Source organism: Paroedura picta, chromosome 9 (genome assembly GCF_049243985.1).
Source record: "Paroedura picta isolate Pp20150507F chromosome 9, Ppicta_v3.0, whole genome shotgun sequence".
Taxonomy (NCBI): domain Eukaryota; kingdom Metazoa; phylum Chordata; class Lepidosauria; order Squamata; family Gekkonidae; genus Paroedura; species Paroedura picta.
Window position 1 is genome coordinate 2,122,796 of NC_135377.1, and position 21,222 is coordinate 2,144,017.

General features: G+C 52.2%; 1 protein-coding gene across 4 annotated transcripts; it reads right to left on the minus strand.

The window, feature by feature from the left end:
• Positions 1-210: 210 nt before the first annotated feature.
• On the minus strand, positions 211-19,297 carry LOC143844353 (ubiquitin carboxyl-terminal hydrolase CYLD-like). 4 transcript variants are annotated; one of them, XM_077351318.1, is made up of 16 exons: positions 19,162-19,297; positions 18,364-18,561; positions 16,228-16,701; positions 14,288-14,569; positions 12,850-12,925; positions 10,954-11,159; positions 10,546-10,699; positions 8,916-9,051; positions 8,206-8,316; positions 7,088-7,179; positions 6,045-6,111; positions 5,059-5,191; positions 4,222-4,330; positions 3,412-3,530; positions 2,806-3,025; positions 211-2,137 (listed from the first exon to the last, which is right to left on the minus strand). In XM_077351318.1, exons 3-16 carry the CDS (start codon positions 16,681-16,683, stop codon positions 1,953-1,955), a joined length of 2,346 nt encoding a protein of 781 aa, XP_077207433.1. In that variant the 5' UTR covers positions 16,684-16,701; positions 18,364-18,561; positions 19,162-19,297; the 3' UTR covers positions 211-1,952. The 4 variants fall into 4 exon arrangements, with proteins under 4 accessions (XP_077207433.1, XP_077207434.1, XP_077207437.1 ...); XM_077351319.1 differs by having other exon boundaries at positions 18,364-18,509; positions 19,162-19,220; XM_077351322.1 differs by lacking the exon at positions 2,806-3,025.
• Positions 19,298-21,222: the final 1,925 nt, after the last annotated feature.

Here is a 21,222-nt window from a genome sequence, read left to right on the forward strand (position 1 = left end):
CCTGCTTGCGTGGCTGAAGGTGCACAACGGCCACCATTCCGCACCTGCCCTCCCCACTCCATGCCAGACTCCCAATGGTGGCTGCAGGCTGAAGGAGAAATGCTCCCCGACTGCCCCTGGTTTGAACCCTCCTCCCTCAGATCTTTCACCCCCCCCCAAAGGTGGACAAAGCCCCTGCAGAACTCGCAGAAAAGGAAGCTGAACACACACGACAGACAAAGCTCTATTGGAAGACATACTTTGGATCTGGTACCGTAGCATACAAAAATATTCTTCCTGTGCCCTGAGATTGCTTAAGGCAAACATTAACCTGCTATTTGTTTTTTTTCAAGACCGTTTAAATAACTTTGGGGAGAGGGAAGAGAGAACTGCTTATTGATCGGCAGAGACGGGACGTCTCTCAAAGACTCAAGGGATCCCCACAGCTGGACTGCCTAGCAGAGCCCATAACTAAGTTGAAGAGGGACCATCAGCAGAGAGAAGAACTTGCATTTGTGGCCCCTCTTTGGGGCAGGTCATGTAGAAGCCCCAAGGTCAACACACAGACGATTCCTGCACCTCTCAGATGGGTTTCTCCCCAAAGGCCCACCCCTCTTGAGCAGAGGGCCAATCATACCCCCGTAATGTGTTCACAGGGGCACAGAGCAGTCAGTGGACACAAGTGGAGCCCCCTTTCCTGGGGAAAGCACTTCTCTCTCCCCTCTTACAAAGATCTCTCCTGGCTACATAAAGCTGCTTTGTAAAGTCTACAGAGAACGCAGATTACAGCCTCTCCCCTTCCCACAGGCACACACAAGAAAACATTAAAAAAAAAAAGCCAGGTTGATAAAAGATCAATGATACAGGAATGAAATTAGTCGCTAGACATTTCTCATATCGTTGGTGAGAGGAGATGCAGGAATCAACGGAACAAGTTTTCTAAGGACTTCTGCAGAAGGCCTACCCAGAGGCCAATTGGCAGTGGGGACGGGAGTCTCAAAGGAGAGAATTGCCGGACTCAGCTGTTCAGAGCGCAGCTAAGCCAGCCGTGGGGGAAGCCAGTCCACTTCCAGATGTGCAGCACATCATGCCTCGTGCTGCCCCAGTTCAGGAGGCTGCATTCCCTTGCGATGTGTCAAGAGCAGAGAGCGGCAGCCAACACAGAAGGTGCAAACCAGCCAAAATTGCTAAGGTAGGCCCTGCAGGATGCCTGATGAGCAGGGGATTGGGACCAGAGATTCAAGAAGGCAGAAAATTAACAGGAAGAACCGAATGGGCAGGACAGGCGGTGGGGCCCCACCCGCAGACGGGAAACCATCCCAACAGCAGCTGTAGCAAGAGGGACACCTGCTCAAAGTGCGTGCCGGCAGCTGTTTGGTTCACGCCAAAGCCACAGCCGCCGTCAAAACATTGGGTTCGTTTAACGAAAGTGCTGTCCGTGTGGACAGGATTGTCACCGAGACAAACAAAAAGCAAAAGTGCGCAGCAGAGTCACAGTTGTTGGTCCTTTGATATCCCAGGTCAAAACCACCCGGAATTTATTGCGGAAATCAGGTCCTTGCATCGGACGTGCCCCTCTTTCCGGAGGGCGAGGGAGTCTCCCCCCCCCCCCCAGTTGTCTCTGAATTCCCAGAGTGAGAGGGGGCAGGCCAGGGCTACAGCCCACTCTCTGCTCCCCATCACCTCCTGAGCTCTCGTCTCCCTGAGCCGAGGCCCAAAGCCAGATCCGGGTTTCCCCTGCGTTGAAGGACCCACCCAGGAGACTCATCGCACGAGGCCAGGGGCAGGCCTTCTTGCCCCACTGCAGACCCCTGGGCGCCTTCGGGCAGCACAAAATGACCAGCCACCCAAAGCAGAAGAGCGTCGCAGACCCCCCTAACCCTGACGGAGCTTGTGCGGACAGCAAGAGAGAAGCTCTGGAAGAGAACCTGGACGGAGGAGCCCCTGGCCAGGCAGGGCCGCCGGCCCCTCGCTCACTTGTAAAGCGCCATCTTCTTGCTTTGGTACATGTACATGTATGCGTCACAGAAGAGGCGCTTGGCCACGCCTTCCATGTCCCGCGGCTGCTCCATGGCGAGGGCAGCCACCGGCATCTCCAGGTACTTGGCCACCTCCGGGCACAGCGTCACGGTGGGGATGTTGAAGCCGCTCTCGTCCCCTGCGCCAAGGAGAAGGAGGCAGGCTTGAGGGCCCGGGGACCCGGAGGGCACGCCGGGAAGATCGAGATTAAAGAAAGCAGCTAGTGGTGAAGGGGCCACTCCAGGAGAGAACGAGGGGCTTGAACAGACCATTGCAATGCAAAAGGATCACTTAATGCAGCAGAAACGGAAGCTATTGCTTTGGTTCCAAACAGAAGAAGAACAAGAAGCTGGGGGGACATGCAGGATTCAATGGAGGAAAAAAGTCCAGAGGTGCCCATGGTAATTAATACGGGGAGCAAAGATCAAATTCACAGCCAGCCAGGTGCTAAGAGGAAAAGGGTAGAAAATGTTCACCAGGAACTATCCCCTTGCCTGGGGGGCAAAAATGACCGGGACTCTTCTGCCACTGCTGCAGCCCCACTGGGGATCTGAGCCGTGGGTCCCGCCAGCTTCACCCTCTGCCTAAACCTGAGTAGCTGCTACTTCCCTCGTGGGTGGCCAGCCAGAAAGGGAGAGGCTTTAATTTTGACAGTCCAGCCCGCCAGCCTTGCTCGATGGCTTCGTTCCCTTCCCCAGTTCCGTGTCCCTTTGTACTGCTTCAGGTGCACAGGTGCCTGCCTGCCCCCAGCAAGCGAAGAGGCGCCCGCCCTGGGAGGAGCCCCACCTGCCCCTCTCGCCAACTTACCGTGCCTGTCGGCCATGCTGTCAAAGAACATCCAGCTCTCCCGCTCTGGCCCGTATTTCACGAAGGACACGTAGTGGCTGGTCTCGATGCAGAGGACGGCAAAGAGCTCCATCTTCTCCCGGGGCACCCGCACGCTCTCCTGGGGGGCTCCCCGGCTGAACCCCTCCGGGACGCGCAGCTTGGTCGGCTGATGCGTCTTGCGCCGGTAATGCGAATGAGCCTGAAGGAGGGGGAGGCCAAAGGCTCCCTAAGAAAGTGCCTGAGGGGTGGCCGCAGCCCCGGAGAGCAAGGCAAGGGACCCAGCTTTCCATGGCCTGAAGGATTCCCAAAGCGGCTGAGACTTTCCCATTCTCTCCCCATAATGGACACCCTGCAAGGTAGGCGGAGCTGAGAGAGCTCTAACAGAACTGGTCTGCAAAAACAGCTCTAAACTAGGATTCACCCTAGGTCACCCAGCTGGCTGCATGTGGAGGAGGAGCGGGAAATCAAATCCGGTTCTCTAGATTAAAGGTCAGGGTTCTTAACTGCTGCACCACGCTGGCTCTCATTCATTCATTCATTCATTCATTCATTCTTCCATCTATATCCCCCCGCGAGAGCGGGTACCTGTCGGCAGCAGGAGTCGCAGTACTGCTTCAGACCCGAGTCTGCAAACATCTTGTCCTTGAAGCAGGCCGAGCATTCGTGGGTGGCGACGCCTCCGCAGACAAAGCACTCCCGGGGACCTGCAGCGGGAGACCTTTAAGGGCCTGCCCCAAACACAGCAAGGGGCCCACACCTCAAGAAACGCCTGCGGCCAGCTCCCACGCCACACGCTGACCCCAGGAACAGCCTGGAGGATTTCCAGCCCCCTCCCTGCGAGCCCTTCTAGGTGGGAGAAGCATTCAGCAGGAGCTGCGCCCTCCTCTGCCCTTGCCGCTTCTTCAGCTGTTCCCATCAGGTGCTCGATGCCTGTGGCTCCCGCTGAGGTCCTTCCTGGGGCCCACAGAAAACGGGGGCGGGAGGGAGGAGCCCTGGGGGCTTTGTCAGCCCTGGGTGCTGCAGCTGTGAGTAAGGGAAGCCCCGTGGGAGGGACCAGACCCAGGACTCTGCAGCCCTTCAAGGCCGCTCATGGGGGCCACAGGGAGGGGCTCATTAGCTGAACAATGAAGCCATTATTTAATATGGCAACAGGGCATCTCTCAAGGGTGGGACGCCGCCCATTCTGGAGGGGGGGTATATCACTTGTAGAAATAAATGAATGAATGATCATCCATTTTACAAAGTACTGTTGGCATCACAGGACATTAATGGCTGGCCAGGAAGAGGAGTCTCTTTCTACTGGACTGACCAGCCGGCCAAAGTGAATGTCGGCTCCCCCCCCCCCCCACACACACACACAACAAAAGCACAAGCGCACACCAACACAAGACTTACTGTCCAGGAGGAGGTCTGTGATATCCAGCTCCAAGGAGGGGATGATTTTGCTGAACATTTTGTACTCCTTCCCAAAACGGGGCATTTGGATGATGAAGCAGGAAGGTATCTGGGGAGAGGGAGAAGAGCGAAGAGGTCACCTGACTTGTTTCCCAGCTAATCTCCTGTGTCCTGATTGGCCCAGCTGGACACTTCCTTGTCGTTTGAGCTCACTTCCTGCTCTCTTTCCCTCCAGAACATTAAGTCAGTTAAGACCAGGGGTAGTCAACCTGTGGTCCTCCAGATGTCCATGGACTACAATTCCCATGAGCCCCCACCAACATTTCCTCATGGGAATTGTAGTCCTTGAACATCTGGAGGACCACAGGTTGACCACCCGTGCGTTAGACAATTGGGACTATCTCTCTCCTCTCTTACTCACAAAGTTGGTTTCTCTTCTCAATGAGACTATTTCATTCTTTTAAGCCACCTGTGCTTTGCCATCCTTTGCACATTTAAACGTTGCTAATGGCAGCAACACGTGAAGAGCACCTCTGTAGGTCCCCCTGTCCACGATCATCTTCCCACTGAAATGGAAAGCAGCCACAACCCAAAAGTCGAGCACAGCCAACAGCAGGCTTGCCAACCCTGAGCTGGGAAATCCCTGGACGTTGGGGCAGGTCGGGGAGCCTGGGGAGGGCAATTTGGAGACGGGAGAGGCCTAAGCAGCCATTTTCTTTGAGGGCGGGAAACTAATCTCTGATCCGAAGATCAGTTGGAATGTTGGGACAGCTTTGGGGGGCCCCTGGAGCCTGGCAAGCTGAGGCTGGAGGGAGGGAGGGGGTCTCCCCTACTCACCTCCACCAGCTTGAGGTCCGAGGAGAGGAAGGAATGCTCCACCAGCTGCTGGACGTTGGGCACCACCAGGTCCTCCTGCTTGTCCATGAAGATCTGGTAGCAGAAGCACTCCTGCTCTTTCAGCTTCCCGGACCTAGAAGCAGCAGGTGGGTCACTCTGCTGGCGTTCTCAGGCTGCCAGAACCCGTCACAAGAACCCCTGGAGGGGCTCCGACCCATTCAACGGCAGCAAGGGAACCGGAGCTGCTTTGGGGCTCCTTCGGGGAGTGAAAAGCCAGGTATGCATAATCAGCTCTTCTGCTAATACCTGCTCCTTCGAACTGGAGATACCAGGGATTGAATCCAGGGCCTTTGGTGGGCTAGGCCGAGGCTCTGACCCCGAGCCACGGCCCTTCCCCAAGACGCCACAACCACCAGCTGGATGACAGCCCCCACCCCGCCCCCGAGTACCGCCAACTTCCCCATGAGCCCCCCTCTTGGAAGGCCAACAGAGGCCTGGCATTTCTTGGGGCAGCTCCCGCCGAAGCCTTCTCACGCCTGACGGAAGGCAAAGCAATTCAAGCCACTGGGAGCCAAACCAGGCATTCACAGGAAGTGCTGGGCGTGGCGCTTTTAACAAGTTCTTAGACACAAGCACCCCACACCTGGGAACTCTGGGGTGGCTTGGGGTTGGTCCTTGGCGACAAGTGAAGGCCTGAACAGAATTTCACCGGCAAGCTGCCAAATGTGAGTTGGCACCAGCATGCCTAAAGCTCCTGTCCTCTCTCTATCCACATAAAACCAGCTATCGGTCACTGTCTTTACAGGCCCATCTTTGGGGGTGGGGTGGGGGGTCCCGCTCACAGCACTTTGGGAAGGCCTAGCTTAAGATGGGAGCTCCTCCCCTCCCCTCCCCCCAAGGACCAACACACTGGCCTCCCTTGAGAAACAGAAACCCCACAGTCCCTTCCCAGTCCCAGAATGCAACAACCTGCATGGAGTACTTACTGCAGCTTCAGAAGTGGCTCGATTCCAAGGATTCGATGCATAATGAGATTAAGAAATTCTTCCGGGTCTGAAAGCACCAAGGCAGCATCAGGTCAGGCCCAGCACAGGAGAATAACGCCCCCCCCCCCACTTCGCCAGAGAGAAAGTCCCTGCATCAGACACAGGACAATTTTACCCAAATCAAAGCAAGCAACTGGGAGGGGTTCAAAAGAGTGTGCATCTAGTGAGGGATGGGTCTCAGCATTCCACAATGGGAGATACATCTACTCATTCCTCTCCAATCCTGACCTACTTATTTCCTTCAATAGGTTTTCCTCCCGGAATTAAACCCAAATCAAATGGCAACCATATTCACTAGAATCATAGAATCACAGAGTTGGAAGGGACCTCCTGCATTATCTAGTCCAACACCCTGCACCATGCAGGACACTCCCAACCCTCTCGCTCCTCCACTGTCACCTGCCACCCCCTTGAATCGTCTCAGAATCAGCCTCTCTATCAGATGGCTCTCCAGCCTCTGCTTAAAAATCTCCAAAGGTGGAGAACCCACCACCTCCCGAGGAAGCCTGTTCCACTGAGGAACCACTCTGACTGTCAGGAACTTCTTCCGGATGTCTAAATGGAATTCCTTTTGCATTAATTTCATCCCATTGGTTCTGGTCCGTCCTTCCAGGGCAAGAGAGAACAACTCTGCTCCATCCTCAATATGGCAGCCTTTTAAAAACTTGAAGATGGTTATCAGATCCCCTCTCAGTCGTCTCCTCTCCAGGCTAAACAGACCAAGCTCCCCCAACCTTTCCTCATACTAAGCTTGTTAATCCTGCTTGGTCCTTGAACCTGTTAGACATCTTCACTGTGCTGCCTGCTAATTTACCACTTGCCCTCTACCTGTAAGTATGGACTGCTAATTGCCCTTTCAGTGTACCTGCGGAAGTGTGCCTGCACACAAAAGCTTATCCCTTAAATAAAACTGTGCTGGTATTCAAGGTGAACCTGCCCAGCAAACTGCGCAGAGGTACAGAGCAGAGGGGGAAACGGCTCACCTTTCTCCGAAGTGGCGAAGCTGGAGCACTGGCCCTTCTCGGTCAGCTGGTGCCGAAGGTTCATCACGCTGCTTGCGGCAACAAAGCCCTTCCTGAGGAGGGAAGAGGACCGGCCAGCTCTGGGGGGGCTCAAGAGGCACAGCTGAAAGCCGGCAGTTGAGCGATGCACTCCCCCCCCCCCCCCAGACACGGTGAAATTCCAAATTCTGGGCTCAAAGGGCCATAGGCAGTGCGGGTCCTCCCCTCAAGGACCGCCTGCTGGTCCATAACCCCCAAAGAGTAACATGTTCTACCCACTCTAGCAGACTGGTGATCCCTGGCCCCAAGGAAGTCTGCCTGGCCTCAACAAGAGTCGGGGCCTTCTCGCACGTGGGCCCCATCTGGTGGAACGAGCTCCCCCATGAGATCAAGGCCCTAAAGCAGTTTTGTAGAACCTGTCAAGCAGAGCTTCTCTACCCGCTTTTGGCAGACGGCCAGCGATGGGAGCCCTCCCTGCAGCCCAGACCCCTCTCTGCCTGCCAACTCTACTATTCCGTAATCCCAATTGATGTTTGATGCTGGCTGTCATGCCTGTTATAATGTCATGACCTCTTCTTACTGTTAAAATAACTCGATGTACCTTCTATTTTACTGGTTCTCCGTACACTGTTCAAAACACCACAGTGAGGGGCAGTATACAAATTGAATGAAATTGAATGAATGCCTAAATAAATAATACATTTGTTCAGCTTGACGATTTTGCTCGGCTGACCTCAAAATGATCAGAATTTCCCCTTCTAGTTCCCCAGCTTGGAAAAAGCAGATGCTGACATGTGTTTCGTGTGACAACAGAAGCCAAAACACAGAGACTTGTATAAAAAGACAGCTTGGTAGAGTGGTTAAGGGTGGCAGCTTTTAATCTAGAGGACCAGGTCTAATTCCCCACTCTTGCACATCTGTGAGCCTTGGAAAGTCATAGTTCTCCCAGAGCTCTCTGTCCCACCTACCTCACAGGTGACCTTTGGGGGGAGAAGAAGGTGATTGTAAGCCAGGGAGTAAAAAGCAGGGGAGAAAAATCCAGCTCTCCTTCTTCTAAACACACAGGAGCTATATGGCAAGAAAGACAATGAGCTATTTACTGTCGGAGCGGGTTGACTATCTTGTCCCGGAGAATCCTCTGAATGTGCCGATCGGGCGGCAGGGAGGGCTTGAAGAGCATCGAATCCATCACGGAAGTGCAAGAGAAGAGGCTGCAGGAAGAAAGAGTCCATGGCTGGCAACATCTCAATATTGTCTCCTCACTTCCCAGTGGTCTTTCAAATATCCCAGTTTTTCCACCCTAAAGTTCCTCAGGGAAACACACTCCTGCAAAGTGCAGGAGGTTGGACTAGATGACCCAGGAGATGGCCACATTTCTCAGCCCAGCAGGTTGGACCACAAGGCCGGGAGATGCCAAATTATGCCTCTGTGTGCACTGAGGGGAGGGGAGGTCCACCTGACTTGATTCAAAACCCCAGGTGAGGTCCACACCCTTTCTGAGCCTATGAAATTATGACGCAGGGTGGCTGATGCAGCCCCCAAATGGCTGCTCCAGAAGGCGGACTCAAGTAAGATCCTCGTGTTGTAGTAGCAGCAGCTGCCGAAGCTACATTTTAAAAAATCCACACAGTGATCCAAATCTCCAGTAGCCTTGCTGGGCAGAAGCCCTACTTGGCCCCAGGAAAGGTGCTCTGGAGCCTCTGGGGCTTCAAGAATGACCAGGTGGCCCATCTCTCGCACTGCCCAGGCGCAGGTGCCCAAGGGAGGGGCTGGCGAGGGTCCTGGGAGGGAAGCCAAGCGGCCCTCCTACCTGAAGAGGGCAGCATCCATGTAGCAAGAGTTGCAGTGGCCCTGGATCCCCCGCATCCGGCCCCGCAGCAGGTTCACGGCCGCATCATCCCGGAGCGGAGGCAAGTTGCTCTGAACCTCCGGCGTGTCCAGCCCACCTGAAAGGAAGGTTAACATAATTAGGGGGGATTGGGTGTGGATGGGGCTTCCATAGCTTGAAGGGATGTAGCAGCAGAAGCAATCTATTATCGTATTTAAGTATATTGTGAACATATTGCAATGCAAAAGCAAATTGAGAACAAAATTTGTACACAAGGGTATAAAGACCAGCTTGGTATAGTGGTTTAGAGCAGCAGCTTCTAATCTGGTGACCCAGGTTTGATTCCCCGCTCCCCTACAGGCAGCCAGCCAGGTGACCTTAGGCCGGTCACAGCCCTAATTGTGCTATTCTGACCCAGCAGTCCTGTCAGGGCTCCCTCAGCCTCCCCCACCTCACAGGGTGTCTGTTGTGGGGAGAGGAAGAGAGAGCGATTGTCAGGCGATTTGAGACTCCTTTGGGCAGTGAAAAGTGGGGTGTAAAAACTAACTCTTCTGCTTCTTCAAAAAGAATTGGAATCTAAATAATAACAGTATGTACAAGTGATGAAATGTGTAATATAGATTAGAAAGCTAACAATAGAGGTAAAACAGACTAGTTATAATGTTTGGATGTTGTATATATCATAGAATCCTAGAGTTGGAAGGGGCCATACAGGCCATCTAGTCCAACTCCCTGCTCTACTCAGGATCAGCCCTAAGCATCCTAAAGCATCCAAGAAAAATGTGTATCCAACCTTTGCTTGAAGACTGACAGTGAGGGGGAGCTCACCACCTCCTTAGGCAGCCTATTCCACTGCTGAACTACTCTGACTGTGAAAAACCTTTTCCCGATATCTAGCCTATATCGTTGTACTTGAAGTTTAAACACATTACTGCGTGTATTTGTTATCGGATTTGTTATATGACCCCTCTTCTCTTTTTGTACCTATAGGAGTACAAAAGAAAAATATAAAGACTGGGGGGAGGGATGGAGAGAGAAAGAGATGTAGCAGTAAAGTTAAGGAACTTAGGCGTAAATCATGTCAAGATAACCCTGTTGTCCAGTGAAGGAGAGGCAAGCTGGTGGTGATGCTATATTTAACAGCAGCTTGGGGAAGGGGGGGGGGGTGCCCCCAAACCGTGTGGCACCTGGAATGATACTGAAAGCCAAGTCATAATGCCAAGAGCTGCTGAAGGGAAATGGCTGATCGATTATTTATTTCTCACCAATTTGGTTCCTCATAGGAAATGTTCAGAGTAGTGGAATGGGCTTCCTCGGGAGGTGGTGGGTTCTCCATCTTTGGAGACTTTTAAGCAGAGGCTGGAGAGCCATCTGACGGGGAGGCTGATTCTGTGAAGGCTCAAGGGGGTGGCAGGGGACAGTGGATGAGCGACAGGGACAGAATCATATAATCAAAGAGATGGAAGAGACCTCCTGGGTCATCTAGTCCAACCCCCTGCACTATGCAGGACACTCACAACCCGTTAGGGCGAGTGTCCGGGGGTTGGACCAGATGACCCAGGAGGTCCCTCCCAACTCTATGATTCTATGGAACAAGCAGAGTGGAGCTTACCACACTCAAAGGACTCCAGAAAAGTGCCGTCGTTCCCCTGGAAGCGCCTGTCGGGTTGGCACCGCTCCAGGGTGACGAAGAGGCCCCGCTTCGGGGGACAGGTGAAGTAGCGCACTCCCTCCCACTCTCCGTCACAGACCCCCTTCTCTTCATCCTATGAAGGAGAGCGAAATGCATCAGGCAGGCAAAGGGGCCATGCAGGGTTTAGAGCAAAGATGTGGGCGGGTAGCAGCGTTGCTCTGAAACAGCAGGGCCTAGTCGGAGTCCGGGGGTCTCTTTAAGCGCTTGCTGGCACACCAGAACCGTCACAGGTAGAAGCAGGGGGGGAAGCGGAGCCTAGTTTTAAAAGCTGCCGTCTTCTCGGCCACAAGGCGATGCTAGACGGGTCCGAGAGCCGCGCTCAAGTACCAGTTCGATCCCAGCCATCTTCCGCTGCGTTTTCAGCATGTAGCCTATCCAGCGGATTGTGCCGGTGACACAACTGCCCGGGCTCAGGTCAATCTGCACGAGGGAGTTCACGTCAAGCGCGGCTGGCCGGGGCTCTCCGTCCTCCGGGCTCTTGCTTCTCTCGCGCTTCCGCTGGGTGCACAGCCCGCCGTCCGTGTCGACGACTCCTGGAAGCAAGAAACACGGACCACAGTCCTCTGACTGATGCTGGATTTGGGGGCAGTGGGGGGTGGGGGGTCTCTGTGTTGGACTGAAGCAGCAGAGCTTGTTGCTTCATGGCCAGACTACCAGAGACATCCTGACAGAAAGCCAGAAACACAACAGTGGAGGTGATGAGTTTATTACATGGAAATCTGTATTGAAAGGCAACAGGAACATCTAACTCAGATTTTTAAAAAGGAAAACAGGGCAAGCAGAAGTCAGGCGGCACCTCTGAAGATGGAGTCACTAGCAGCAGAGGTTCTCAGAAGAGCAGCCAGGCTGGATCTGACCAATGGCCCTGCCAGTCCAGCCCTGCCAGTCTGTGTCACACACTGGCCAAGATCCAGGTGCCATCAAGAGGCCCGCCAGCCGGACCACAACTCCAGAAGCCCTCCCACAGTGGCCCCCCCAAGCACCAAGAAGACAGAGCATCCCTCCCCCAACCAGCAGCACCCATACCACCCATACGAGGACAGCTACAGGAAGCTGAGGAAACCCACGGGCAGGAGCCTTAATGCTCCAGCAGCAGCAGAGTTAGGCTTTACACCCTGCTTTCACAGCCTGAAAGAGTCTCAAAGTGGCTTAGAATATAATTCCCTTCCTCTCCCCACAACAGGCATTCTATGAGGTAGGTGGGAGAGAGAGTCCTGACAGAACTGCTCTGTGAGAACAGCTCTAACAGGACTGTGACTAGCTTGAGGTTACCCAGCTGGCTGCATGTGGAGGAGGAGCGGAGAATCAAACCCAGATCGCCAGATTCAAACCACCTCTCTTAACCATGACACCATGCTGGCCACGTGGTGTATATGCTCCAGGAGGCATTTCCCCTGTTAAAACCCACGCTCATGAACACATGAAGCTGTCTTATACTGAATCAGACCCTTTGTCCATCAAGCCGCATCGTTGGGGTCTCTGGGGGAGGTCTTTCACATCACCTACTGTTTGGCCCTTTTTACCTGGAGGTGCCAGGAATTGAACCTGGGACCTGTCAGCATGCCAAGCAGAGGCTCTGCCATGGAGTTGCTGCTGAAACAACATTTAAAGACAGTCAATCAAATCTAAAGCCTCGTGGGGCAAAATCCCTATCATGCCCGGCTAACTTCTGAGAAATACTTTACAGGGACCAGGGCAAAGCTGCCATGATGCCCCTGGGCACCGTGTCGGGGACCTCTGCACGGAATGGTAGAAAACTGAAAACAAAGTGCTCTCAATTTCTCCCCCCACTAACACAGGTCAATCTGGCTTCACCTTGTGGTTAGCTGTCCCCTATATCAGGGGTAGTCAACCTGTGGTCCTCCAGATGTCCATGGACTACAATTCCCATGAGCCCCTGCCAGCATTTGCTGGCAGGGGCTCATGGGAATTGTAGTCCATGGACATCTGGAGGACCACAGGTTGACTACCCCTGCCCTATATGGATGCCACATTTGGGATTCAGAAGGCGACGCCAACTTTTTCAGCTCTGCAGCACAGACCCAAGCAAAGCAGGCTGCAAAGGCAATTGAGCGGGAAGGCATGTTCCTGGACCGAAAAACACCCATTGAAGACCATCCTGCAACGCTGTGGCAGAGCTAGAGGAGAACTGGGGAGCGGCTCTCGCCAGCAGGGAAACGGAGCAGAGAATCCTTGCACAGCAGGTTGCTACGGCCAATTCACCTGATGAAAGCAGCTCTTCCTTTACCACGGAGTCCATGGGGATGTCCCTAAAAACATCCGTGGTCCCTTCTTCCTCCTATACGCAGAAAAGCACAAGACCCTGGTAAGAATGGAGTGGGGGGAGGTTAGAACAATCCTATATTTCTGCCATTAGTCAGCATTTCACTTGTCAATTATTTTATTAGGAGAAGGCAAAAGGGGGAACAGGGAGGGGGAAGAGTCAAGTCAGGACTGAGAGTCAAGTCAGGAACTTGGGAGAGTCAAGCAGCTAGTCAAGTAGCTATAACAGAACTTTATGTATGAATCTTCCCTTCACTTTCGGCTGACACACGCTGTGAACAGAGTACCAGCCAGGGGCAGAATGGTTGTTGGACCCTCGGTCTACCCCCGGCCTGATGAGAGTTTGGTCCCAGTGGCACCTTGAAGACCAGGAGAGCTTTATTCAAGGTACAAGCTTTGGTATAAGCACACCGTTTTTAAAAGGGAGCCTGTGTGACATAACCATTCAACCGTTGGGCAAGGACCTGGCGCAACCAGGTTCAGATCCCTACTCTTCTAGGGAAGCTTGCTGGGTGACCTTAGGACAGCCACACTCTCAGCCTAACCCACCTCACAAAGTGGAGAAAATGAAGGGAGAGCAGGAGAAATAGGCAAGCTGCTTTGGGTCCCTACTGGGGTAGAAGGGGGGTGTGCACATGAAGCAAAATAACCATTTTAAAATTTTATTATAATCTGCCCTTTCCCAGAGGCTCATAACAATCATAATGACCAAAATTTTCATCTGTAGGCAATCTGAAAAGTGAATTGTTAATGTCTTTTCGATGGCTCACCACCCTGAGGACCCTAACTGGGCAGGAGGCAGATTGGGAGTGGGTGGGCAGAAGGGACTGGGTCGGTGCTTGGCTCTTGCGGCCCTTTCTTGCCGGCCCAGGGAAATGCTGATTGCCACTTTGGGATCGGGAAGTGAATTTCCTCCAGGCCAGACTGGCCAGGAGTTCTGGTTTTCTTGGGAGGGGCATCATCTAGGTATAGAATCGAGGGCACTGTGAGTGGGCAGGTAGTTGAGAATTTGGGGGTTGGATAGTGGACCCTGGAGGTCCCTTCCAACTCTATGATTCTGAACCGTGGTTCAGAAACACCTGCGGCTGAGCAAGGAACAGAAAGCGCTAGAGACGGTTGGCCTTTCACTGCCGAAACTTTATCCTGAACTCCGGGGATAAACCCTGTGCAAACCTGCCACATCAGGCCAGAACTGATGAACGCCAAGTATGAGCACCCGTCAATGAGCCAACACCCTCAGCCACATCATCTGAGTCACCTTCCATCACAGCCGGCCGCACACATTCTCCACCACAAAGAGGGACTAGCCATCACACCCTCCTCGTAGCAGTAATTCATTAATATGTCTACCAAAAATGTAAAAAACAGACCTCCTTACCGGGCACACTTTAACCATCCAGTTGCTGCCCTCCTTGTACACGGCCATGGCCACTCCGCGAGTGTAGCCGTCGTCCACATAAAAACCAACCGTTTCCCCCACTTTTACGGGAACGTCCTCAGCAGCCTTTGGCTTTTCCTCCCTCTTCATCTTGCTTTTCTCAGGTGGGGCTACAAACTGCAGCTTGTTGCAGGGCAGGAAGAGGCCACAGTCCGGTTTACACTTGAAGTAGTCTGTCCCGTAATAGGTGCCATCGCAGTGGCCTTTGCCAACACCACCCTCCTGGAGAAACAGGAGACAAGAGACGAGACATTTGAGGCCCCCAGGCAAAGCCAGGGAGAAATTTGCGATATAAGCACAAAATGGCTCACAGAAAGAGGCAGCTCAGTCCATCAACACAGGAACCACATATCACAAAGGAGAAGGAGATCCTAAATATAAACGGCAGCAGTGTGACATCACAAGAACATCAGAAGAGCCCTGCTGGGTCAGGCCAGGGAGGGTCCACCAAGTCCAGCATCCCGTCTCACAGAGGGGTCAACCAGTTCCTCTGCAGGGCCAGCCACAGGGCAGAGAGGCCGAGGCCTTCCCCTAAGAAGAGCCCTGGCTGGGTCATGCTAGGGAGGGTCCACCAAGTCCAGCCTCCCATCTCACCCAGGGGCCAGCCAGTTCCTCTGCAGGGCCAGCCACAGGGCAGGGAGCCCAAGGCCTTCCCCTGAGAAGACCCTCAGAAGAGCCCTGCTGGGTCAGACCAGTGGTCCATCATCCTGTCTCAAACAACCAGTTCTTCTGGCCAACCAAACATGGAGAATTGTTTTTCATACCCCTCTTTTCAGTACTCAAAGGAGCTTCAAAGTGGCTTACAATCACCGGTCCTTTTTCTCCCCAAAATAGACACCCTTTGAAGTAGGTGGGGCTGAGAGAGCCATGATGTTACTGCACTAGGAGAGCAGCATTATCAGGGCTGTGACTGGCCCAAGGTCACCCAGCTGGCTGCATGTGGAGGAGAGGGGAATCAAACCCAGCAAACAAAATGGGCATAGGACCTAAGGCTTTCCTCTGATGAAGAAGAGTAGGGTTTTATACCCCACTTCTCTCTACTTTAAAGAGCCTCAAAGCGGCTTACAATCACATTCCCTTCTTCTCCCGAGGATGCTGCCTCCCAGCACTGGTATTCAGGCATTTGCTGCAGCTGACCATGGAGGTTCCCTTTAGTCACTGTGACTAGCTTGGCGAATCTCTCTAAGCCACTGATGCCGGTGGTCATCCCTATATCATACTCTGGCAGGGAATTCAGTGTTTAAATGCACAAGGCTGAACATCACACACCAGTCAGCGGGCAGAATGGATCTCAGGCTGTGCATCGTTAAAACCCATTAAGCTTATTTCTGGTTTCATACTGTCCAAAAGGAGCACGTTTCCCATTCCCCGTTCAGTGTAAACTCCCAGCCCATTTCTAAGATAATTAAAGTACACCTTCCTTCTCTTAAGACTAAAACAGAGCTGCACGCAATAGATTAAGCTGATACCTTTGCCCAAAATATATGTACCTTGTTTCTTCCTTCCTTCCAACCTGAAGTGGAGTTCCACAGAGCTCAGAAACTTGCACTCTGAATGCCAGCTGTTCCAAACGAAACCTAATTGTTTTGCTTCTTCATTTACAGAACGTGCAACCTCCCTTCCTGCTCCTTCAGGACCACCATGTAGGTTTCTAGTCCAGACGAGAAGCTCTGAGAAGTGGCTGACACTGCTCCTTCTCCCCTAAACCAGAGGCTTCATTCTAAGCGGCATGCAGCCAGACGGCAGACTTGTTCCTCAGCGGTTACACCACAGCCCACAAACACAGCTGACACTTGAAGCGTACTTTAGGTAGCCTAAATATGGTTATGCATCACACCTACAGGCATCCCCGGCAACTCCTGCTTCCTTGATCATCTTACCTGCAACTCCACTCCAAAGTAAATGGGACAGAGTCCAGACGGGAAAGGGTTCCTTAGCTTCCCAATGTAGCGTATGGTACCAGGGAAAGTATGCTGGTCCAAATCTACAAGGACGCGTTGACCCTCTCTGGCCTTCAAAGCCGAGTCCAGAGCCAGCTTTTCCAGGAAGCACTTCAGGCGTTCATGGGGGCAGCTGATGGCAAGGAGGAGATCCGCCACCTTCTTTTCCAGGGGGAGCAGAATCTCTACGTTCATCGTGACCGCAGAGTCATCCGGGACCATGGTGAACCGCCAAAAACGAGTGGAGGAGATGTCCGTGCTAATATAGTGCAGGTAGGTCTGTTTTTTGAGGTAACACATGCTCCCTGCGTAAAATAATTTGCTGCCATAGGGGTGGTCTTCCGTCAGGATGTAATAAATAAACTTATCCTCTTGAGTCATGATTGCAGAGGTCATCTTTGCGCTTCTTGGTTCCTGGAATGGGGTGAGGGGGAGAATTACACATCAGCTGGTCAACGGGGAAACTCACAAACAACCAAAAAGAAGCAAAAACTAAAAACCCAACCTGAAAAACAGGTGAGAATCAAAAAGGATGAGGAATAAAAATGTAGCAAAGTGTATTAAATAAACCATTTATTTAACAGAGCTCAAGGTAATTTGAAAATATTTAAAAACCACTGAAAGGAAATACTCATTTTCCTATAAGGCGCACACAAATCCGTCCAACATGCACACCAATGCTACAAATGACTTTGACCTTGTTCTTAAATCTTTTTAAATTACCTTGAGCTCTATTAAATAAATTGTTTATTTAATATGCTTTTATGAATGTTCTTTCCTCAACAGGGAAACTCACCCAATCTGTTTCTCACTGCGGCCTGCCACTTAAAACACACATGTAATCAGAGCTATAGGCTTTTAAGGGACACCTTGCAATTTTAAATATGGTAAAGGTAAAGGTATCCCCTGTGCAAGCACCGGGTCATGTCTGCCCCTTGGGGTGACGTCCTCTAGCATTTTCATGGCAGACTCAATACGGGGTGGTTTGCCAGTGCCTTCCCCAGTCATGACCGTTTACCCCCCAGCAAGCTGGGTACTCATTTTACCGACCTCGGAAGGATGGAAGGCTGAGTCAACCTTGAACCTGCTGCTGGGATTGAACTCCCAGCCTCATGGGCAGAGCTTTCAGACGGCTGCCTTACCACTCTGTGCCACAAGAAGCTCTAGATATGGTACAAGTTATCTAATAGGTACAACCTGACACCCAAACAAGAAAGCCAAGAAAGTTGGTGCTTTCTTCATACTGATCAACATTTAACAAAACTGTTATTATTGGGGGTGAATCTGTATCCCTTTATAGCTATCATGGCTGGTCACCTTGATTCCTTTGCAGAAAGACGGCCAAGTCCTTCTTAGAAATACAGTAATAACCTTCTTTTTGGAGGGAGTCCTGAGCAGGTCTTCAAAGAGCTACAGCTGCCACAAATCCTTATCAAGAAAGCCAACCTTGTTAAATCCAAATTAAACCTGAGCCCAGGGGTATCTTGGTGACTAGCCAAACTTGTTCCGGCATAAATTTACAGGAATGATGGCTCCCTCCGTCAGAGGCAGCCACACACCCAATGAAGTGAGCTCTGCTCACAAAAGGCTACAGGAACTGCAGGAACAAATTAGCATGGCTACCTTTCCAAATAGGAATCAAATCTGTTTATGACTGCAATGAAGGGAAGGCTTTCAGCAACCAAGGACTCCAGCTACAAGCGGCTCTTTGAGATACAGACAGGGTTGCCAGCCTCCAGGTGGGTCCTGGAGATCTCCCAGAATTAGAACTGTCATCTTCAGACAACAGAGATCAGTTCCCCAGCAGAGACTGCTTTGTGGCATGGACTCTATGGCAGTGGTGACTAAACTGCGGCTCTCCAGGTGGCCATGGGCTACAATTCCCATAAACTCATGCCAGCATAGGAATTTGGCCACCCCTTCTCTATGGGATTTTAGCCATTTTAGTCCCTCCCCTTCGTAAATCCTGTAATCCCCATACAGTTGCAAACCTCCATGTATAATATACAATCCAAGAAAGTCAGAATACTATCAAATGCTCACAATAAGTGGAGACTCTCATATACAGCAACTAACCTGTATCAATAAACAGAGTCACAAAGATAAGGCACAATGCATTAGCAGCTGTCATAACATAACTCAGAGTCCACAGACTTCCAAATGAGTCCATTCACTGCAGGAAAAACCTTCATGGGATTCTCTCGTTGCTGGTTAACTTTTTCCTGGTGGAAAGTTTCCAAGGAGTCATGGGGTCAATAACATCTAGAATAAATCCTGCACAGGATAAGGGTCATGATAGGAAGTAAACCAAGGACCAAGAGAAATTGGTTTATTAATACACATTATTTGCAATATAAGAGTTTCTTTGGGTTGCAACCTCCAGGTGGAGCCTGGAGATCTCCCAGTCTCCAGAGATCAGTTCCCCAGAAAAGGCTGTTTGTGGTGTGGACTCTATTGCATTATAACTGACGGGGGTCCCTCCCCAAATCCTCTCATCCCCATAAAGGTGCCAATTCTCCAGGTGAGCCCAGGAGATCTCTGCCTCCAGACAACAAAGATCAGTTCCCCAGAAAAGGCTGCATCGGAGTGTGGACTCTCTTATTATCATGATCACCATCACCATTCCACTGAGACAGACGAGGTCTGAGAGAGCCCCGATATTACTGAATGCCGCTTTTCTCTACCCGGAGGAGTCTCAAAGCAGCTTCCAATCGCCTTCCCTTCCTCTCCCCTTCATTTGCGGTTGCCAACCTCCAGGTGGGGCCTGGAGACCTCCCGGGATCAGAGCGGGTGGCCAGCGGTGAGTTCCCCCGGGGAAAAGGGTTGCCTTGGAGGGGGGACCCCACCGCCCACCGGGCCGCCCGGCCCTCTCACCTCCCGGCCGCGCAGGGGAACCCAGCTCGCCCTGGCCGCAGTTTCTTCCTCTTCCGGCCTAATGAAACCATAGAGAGCGTGGGCCCAGAGCCGCCCACAGCCCGGACGGAAGACACAAGTCGGCCAATCAGCGCGAGGGGCGGGGCAACGGAAACATCGGGGCGGGTTTTTTCCCTCGTGCGCATGCGCATCAACAATTCGGGCTTTCGGATTGCTGGCATAAGGGGAAGGTGGAAGGTGGGGTTACAGCTGCTCTCTCATTGGCTGGGACGGCTTCCTGGTACGGCTCGGGACGTTCACAGTGCGCAGGCGCTTCGGCAGGCGAGCCAGGAGGCGGGGCGTGATGATTGAGGCGTTTCTTTGCCTCGCTTCGGCCGGCTTCTCCAATGGCGGTGGTTGCCAATCTCCAGGTGGCGCATGGAGAACTCCCGGAATTACAACCGCAATACAAAGAACAAACTAAATTGGGAGCCCAGTGGCACCTTTAAGACTAAGAACATTTATTTATTTAATTGATTATATTTATTTAATTAATTGGTTCTATTTATTTAATTAGTTCTATTTATATGTCGCTGTTGTGGTGTGTTGGTCAGACCAGGCTCTGGAAGACCCGAGTTCAAAATCTGACTCTGCCATGGAAGCTTGCCATGTGACCTTGGGCCAGTCACAAACTCCCAGGTTCACCTACCTCACAAGGTTGTTGTAAGATGAAAATGGAGAACAATATAAGCCACTTTGTGTCTCTGTTGGGCATCAATAAATAAACTGCCTGACTTGGGGAAATGCGCTTTTGCATACTAAGCAAACTAAGAGACCACTAGGTCTCATCGTATCTCCGCAGCTAGGCAGGGTCAGTTCAGGGTCAGGAGAAAGGCTCCTAGCCAGGAGTTGGCACCCCTGAAAGGACACATGGTGGCTTATGGCTGAAGCAGGCCTGTCCTGCCACAGCTTGGCGGCATAAGGACAGAGGCCTTCAGTGGCCAACTCTGCCAGGAGCAAGAAGCAACCCCACTGGGACCCTTCTCAAATGCCTTGCTGTCAAGTTAGTCTTGTCACAGATATTCGCGCTGGCCCCGATGGCTCAGGTTTCCCCAGCTCCTAAGCCCTCTTAAAAGTATTTTGAGACCTGCCTGATTATAACTCCTGGTTTATGGGTTCTTCTTGTGGGATCCAGGCCATCTTCAGCAACACGCCCTGGGCCCCTGCTCGCTGTACCTGTCACCCAACCAGTTCCTGCGGTTTGGGAGGACAGCAAGCGGGTTTGCCCAGCCAGGATGGAGTGCGCTCCACAAGGAACCGGGGGGGTGATCCTCAATGCCTCCCTGACCACGAAGGCTCACGTCATCGGAGTAACCCAGGTGGCCTTTTTTCACCTATGCTGGGCATGGCTACTAGACCTACCTGCCCCCAGAACACCTGGCCATAGTGATCCATGAGACGGTCAGCTCCAGACTTGATATCTGTAACTCGCTCTACGCAAAATGTGGCTGCAAAGGTCCTCGGGAGAACACCTTGGAGGGCCCTCATCCAGCCTGTGCTGAGGCAGCGGCATTGGTTACCAGTTGAATACGGGATCAGGTTCAAGGTGTTGGCATTAACCTTTATGGCCATACGCAGTCTGGGCTCGGCATACCCGAGGGACTGTGTCTCCCTATGCCCCTCGCAGGGCTCTTTGTTCTGTGGGTACAAATGGATGGGTGATCCCTGGGCCACAGGAAATTCAGAGCTGAAGGCCCTGCCAGGGCTGACTGTGTTCTGCAGAGCGAGTAAGACAGAGCTCTTCCGTGAGGCTTTTGCCTGAGGCCAGGCCAATGGAAGATCTCTCCTTGGGAGCCTCCAATCTGGGACATCAGCCTGGGGACTTGGTGGACCAGCAGTTTGGGGAGGGGGTAAAGGGGGGGGGGTCTGGGGATTGTTTTATTTTGTATAGTTTATTGTATTGTATTGTTTTTACTGTTTGCTGCAATGAGAAGGCAGGCCAGTAGCAGTGGCCTAGAAATATAAGTGATTAATAACAAATAATAAAAAGATCTGTTTTTTTTTTTGTAGAAGAGTTGGTTC

Coding starts and splice junctions, on each gene's coding strand:
- LOC143844353 (XM_077351318.1), bottom strand. CDS start 16,683: ATGACCTCTGCAATCATGACTCAAGAGGATAAGTTTATTTATTACATC. Junction 11,160..12,849: donor GGAAGAGCTGCTTTCATCAG/GTGAATTGGCCG, acceptor TCTTGCTTCCAG/GAGTCGTCGACACGGACGGC. Junction 10,700..10,953: donor AGATGGCTGGGATCGAACTG/GTACTTGAGCGC, acceptor TCTCCTTCATAG/GATGAAGAGAAGGGGGTCTG.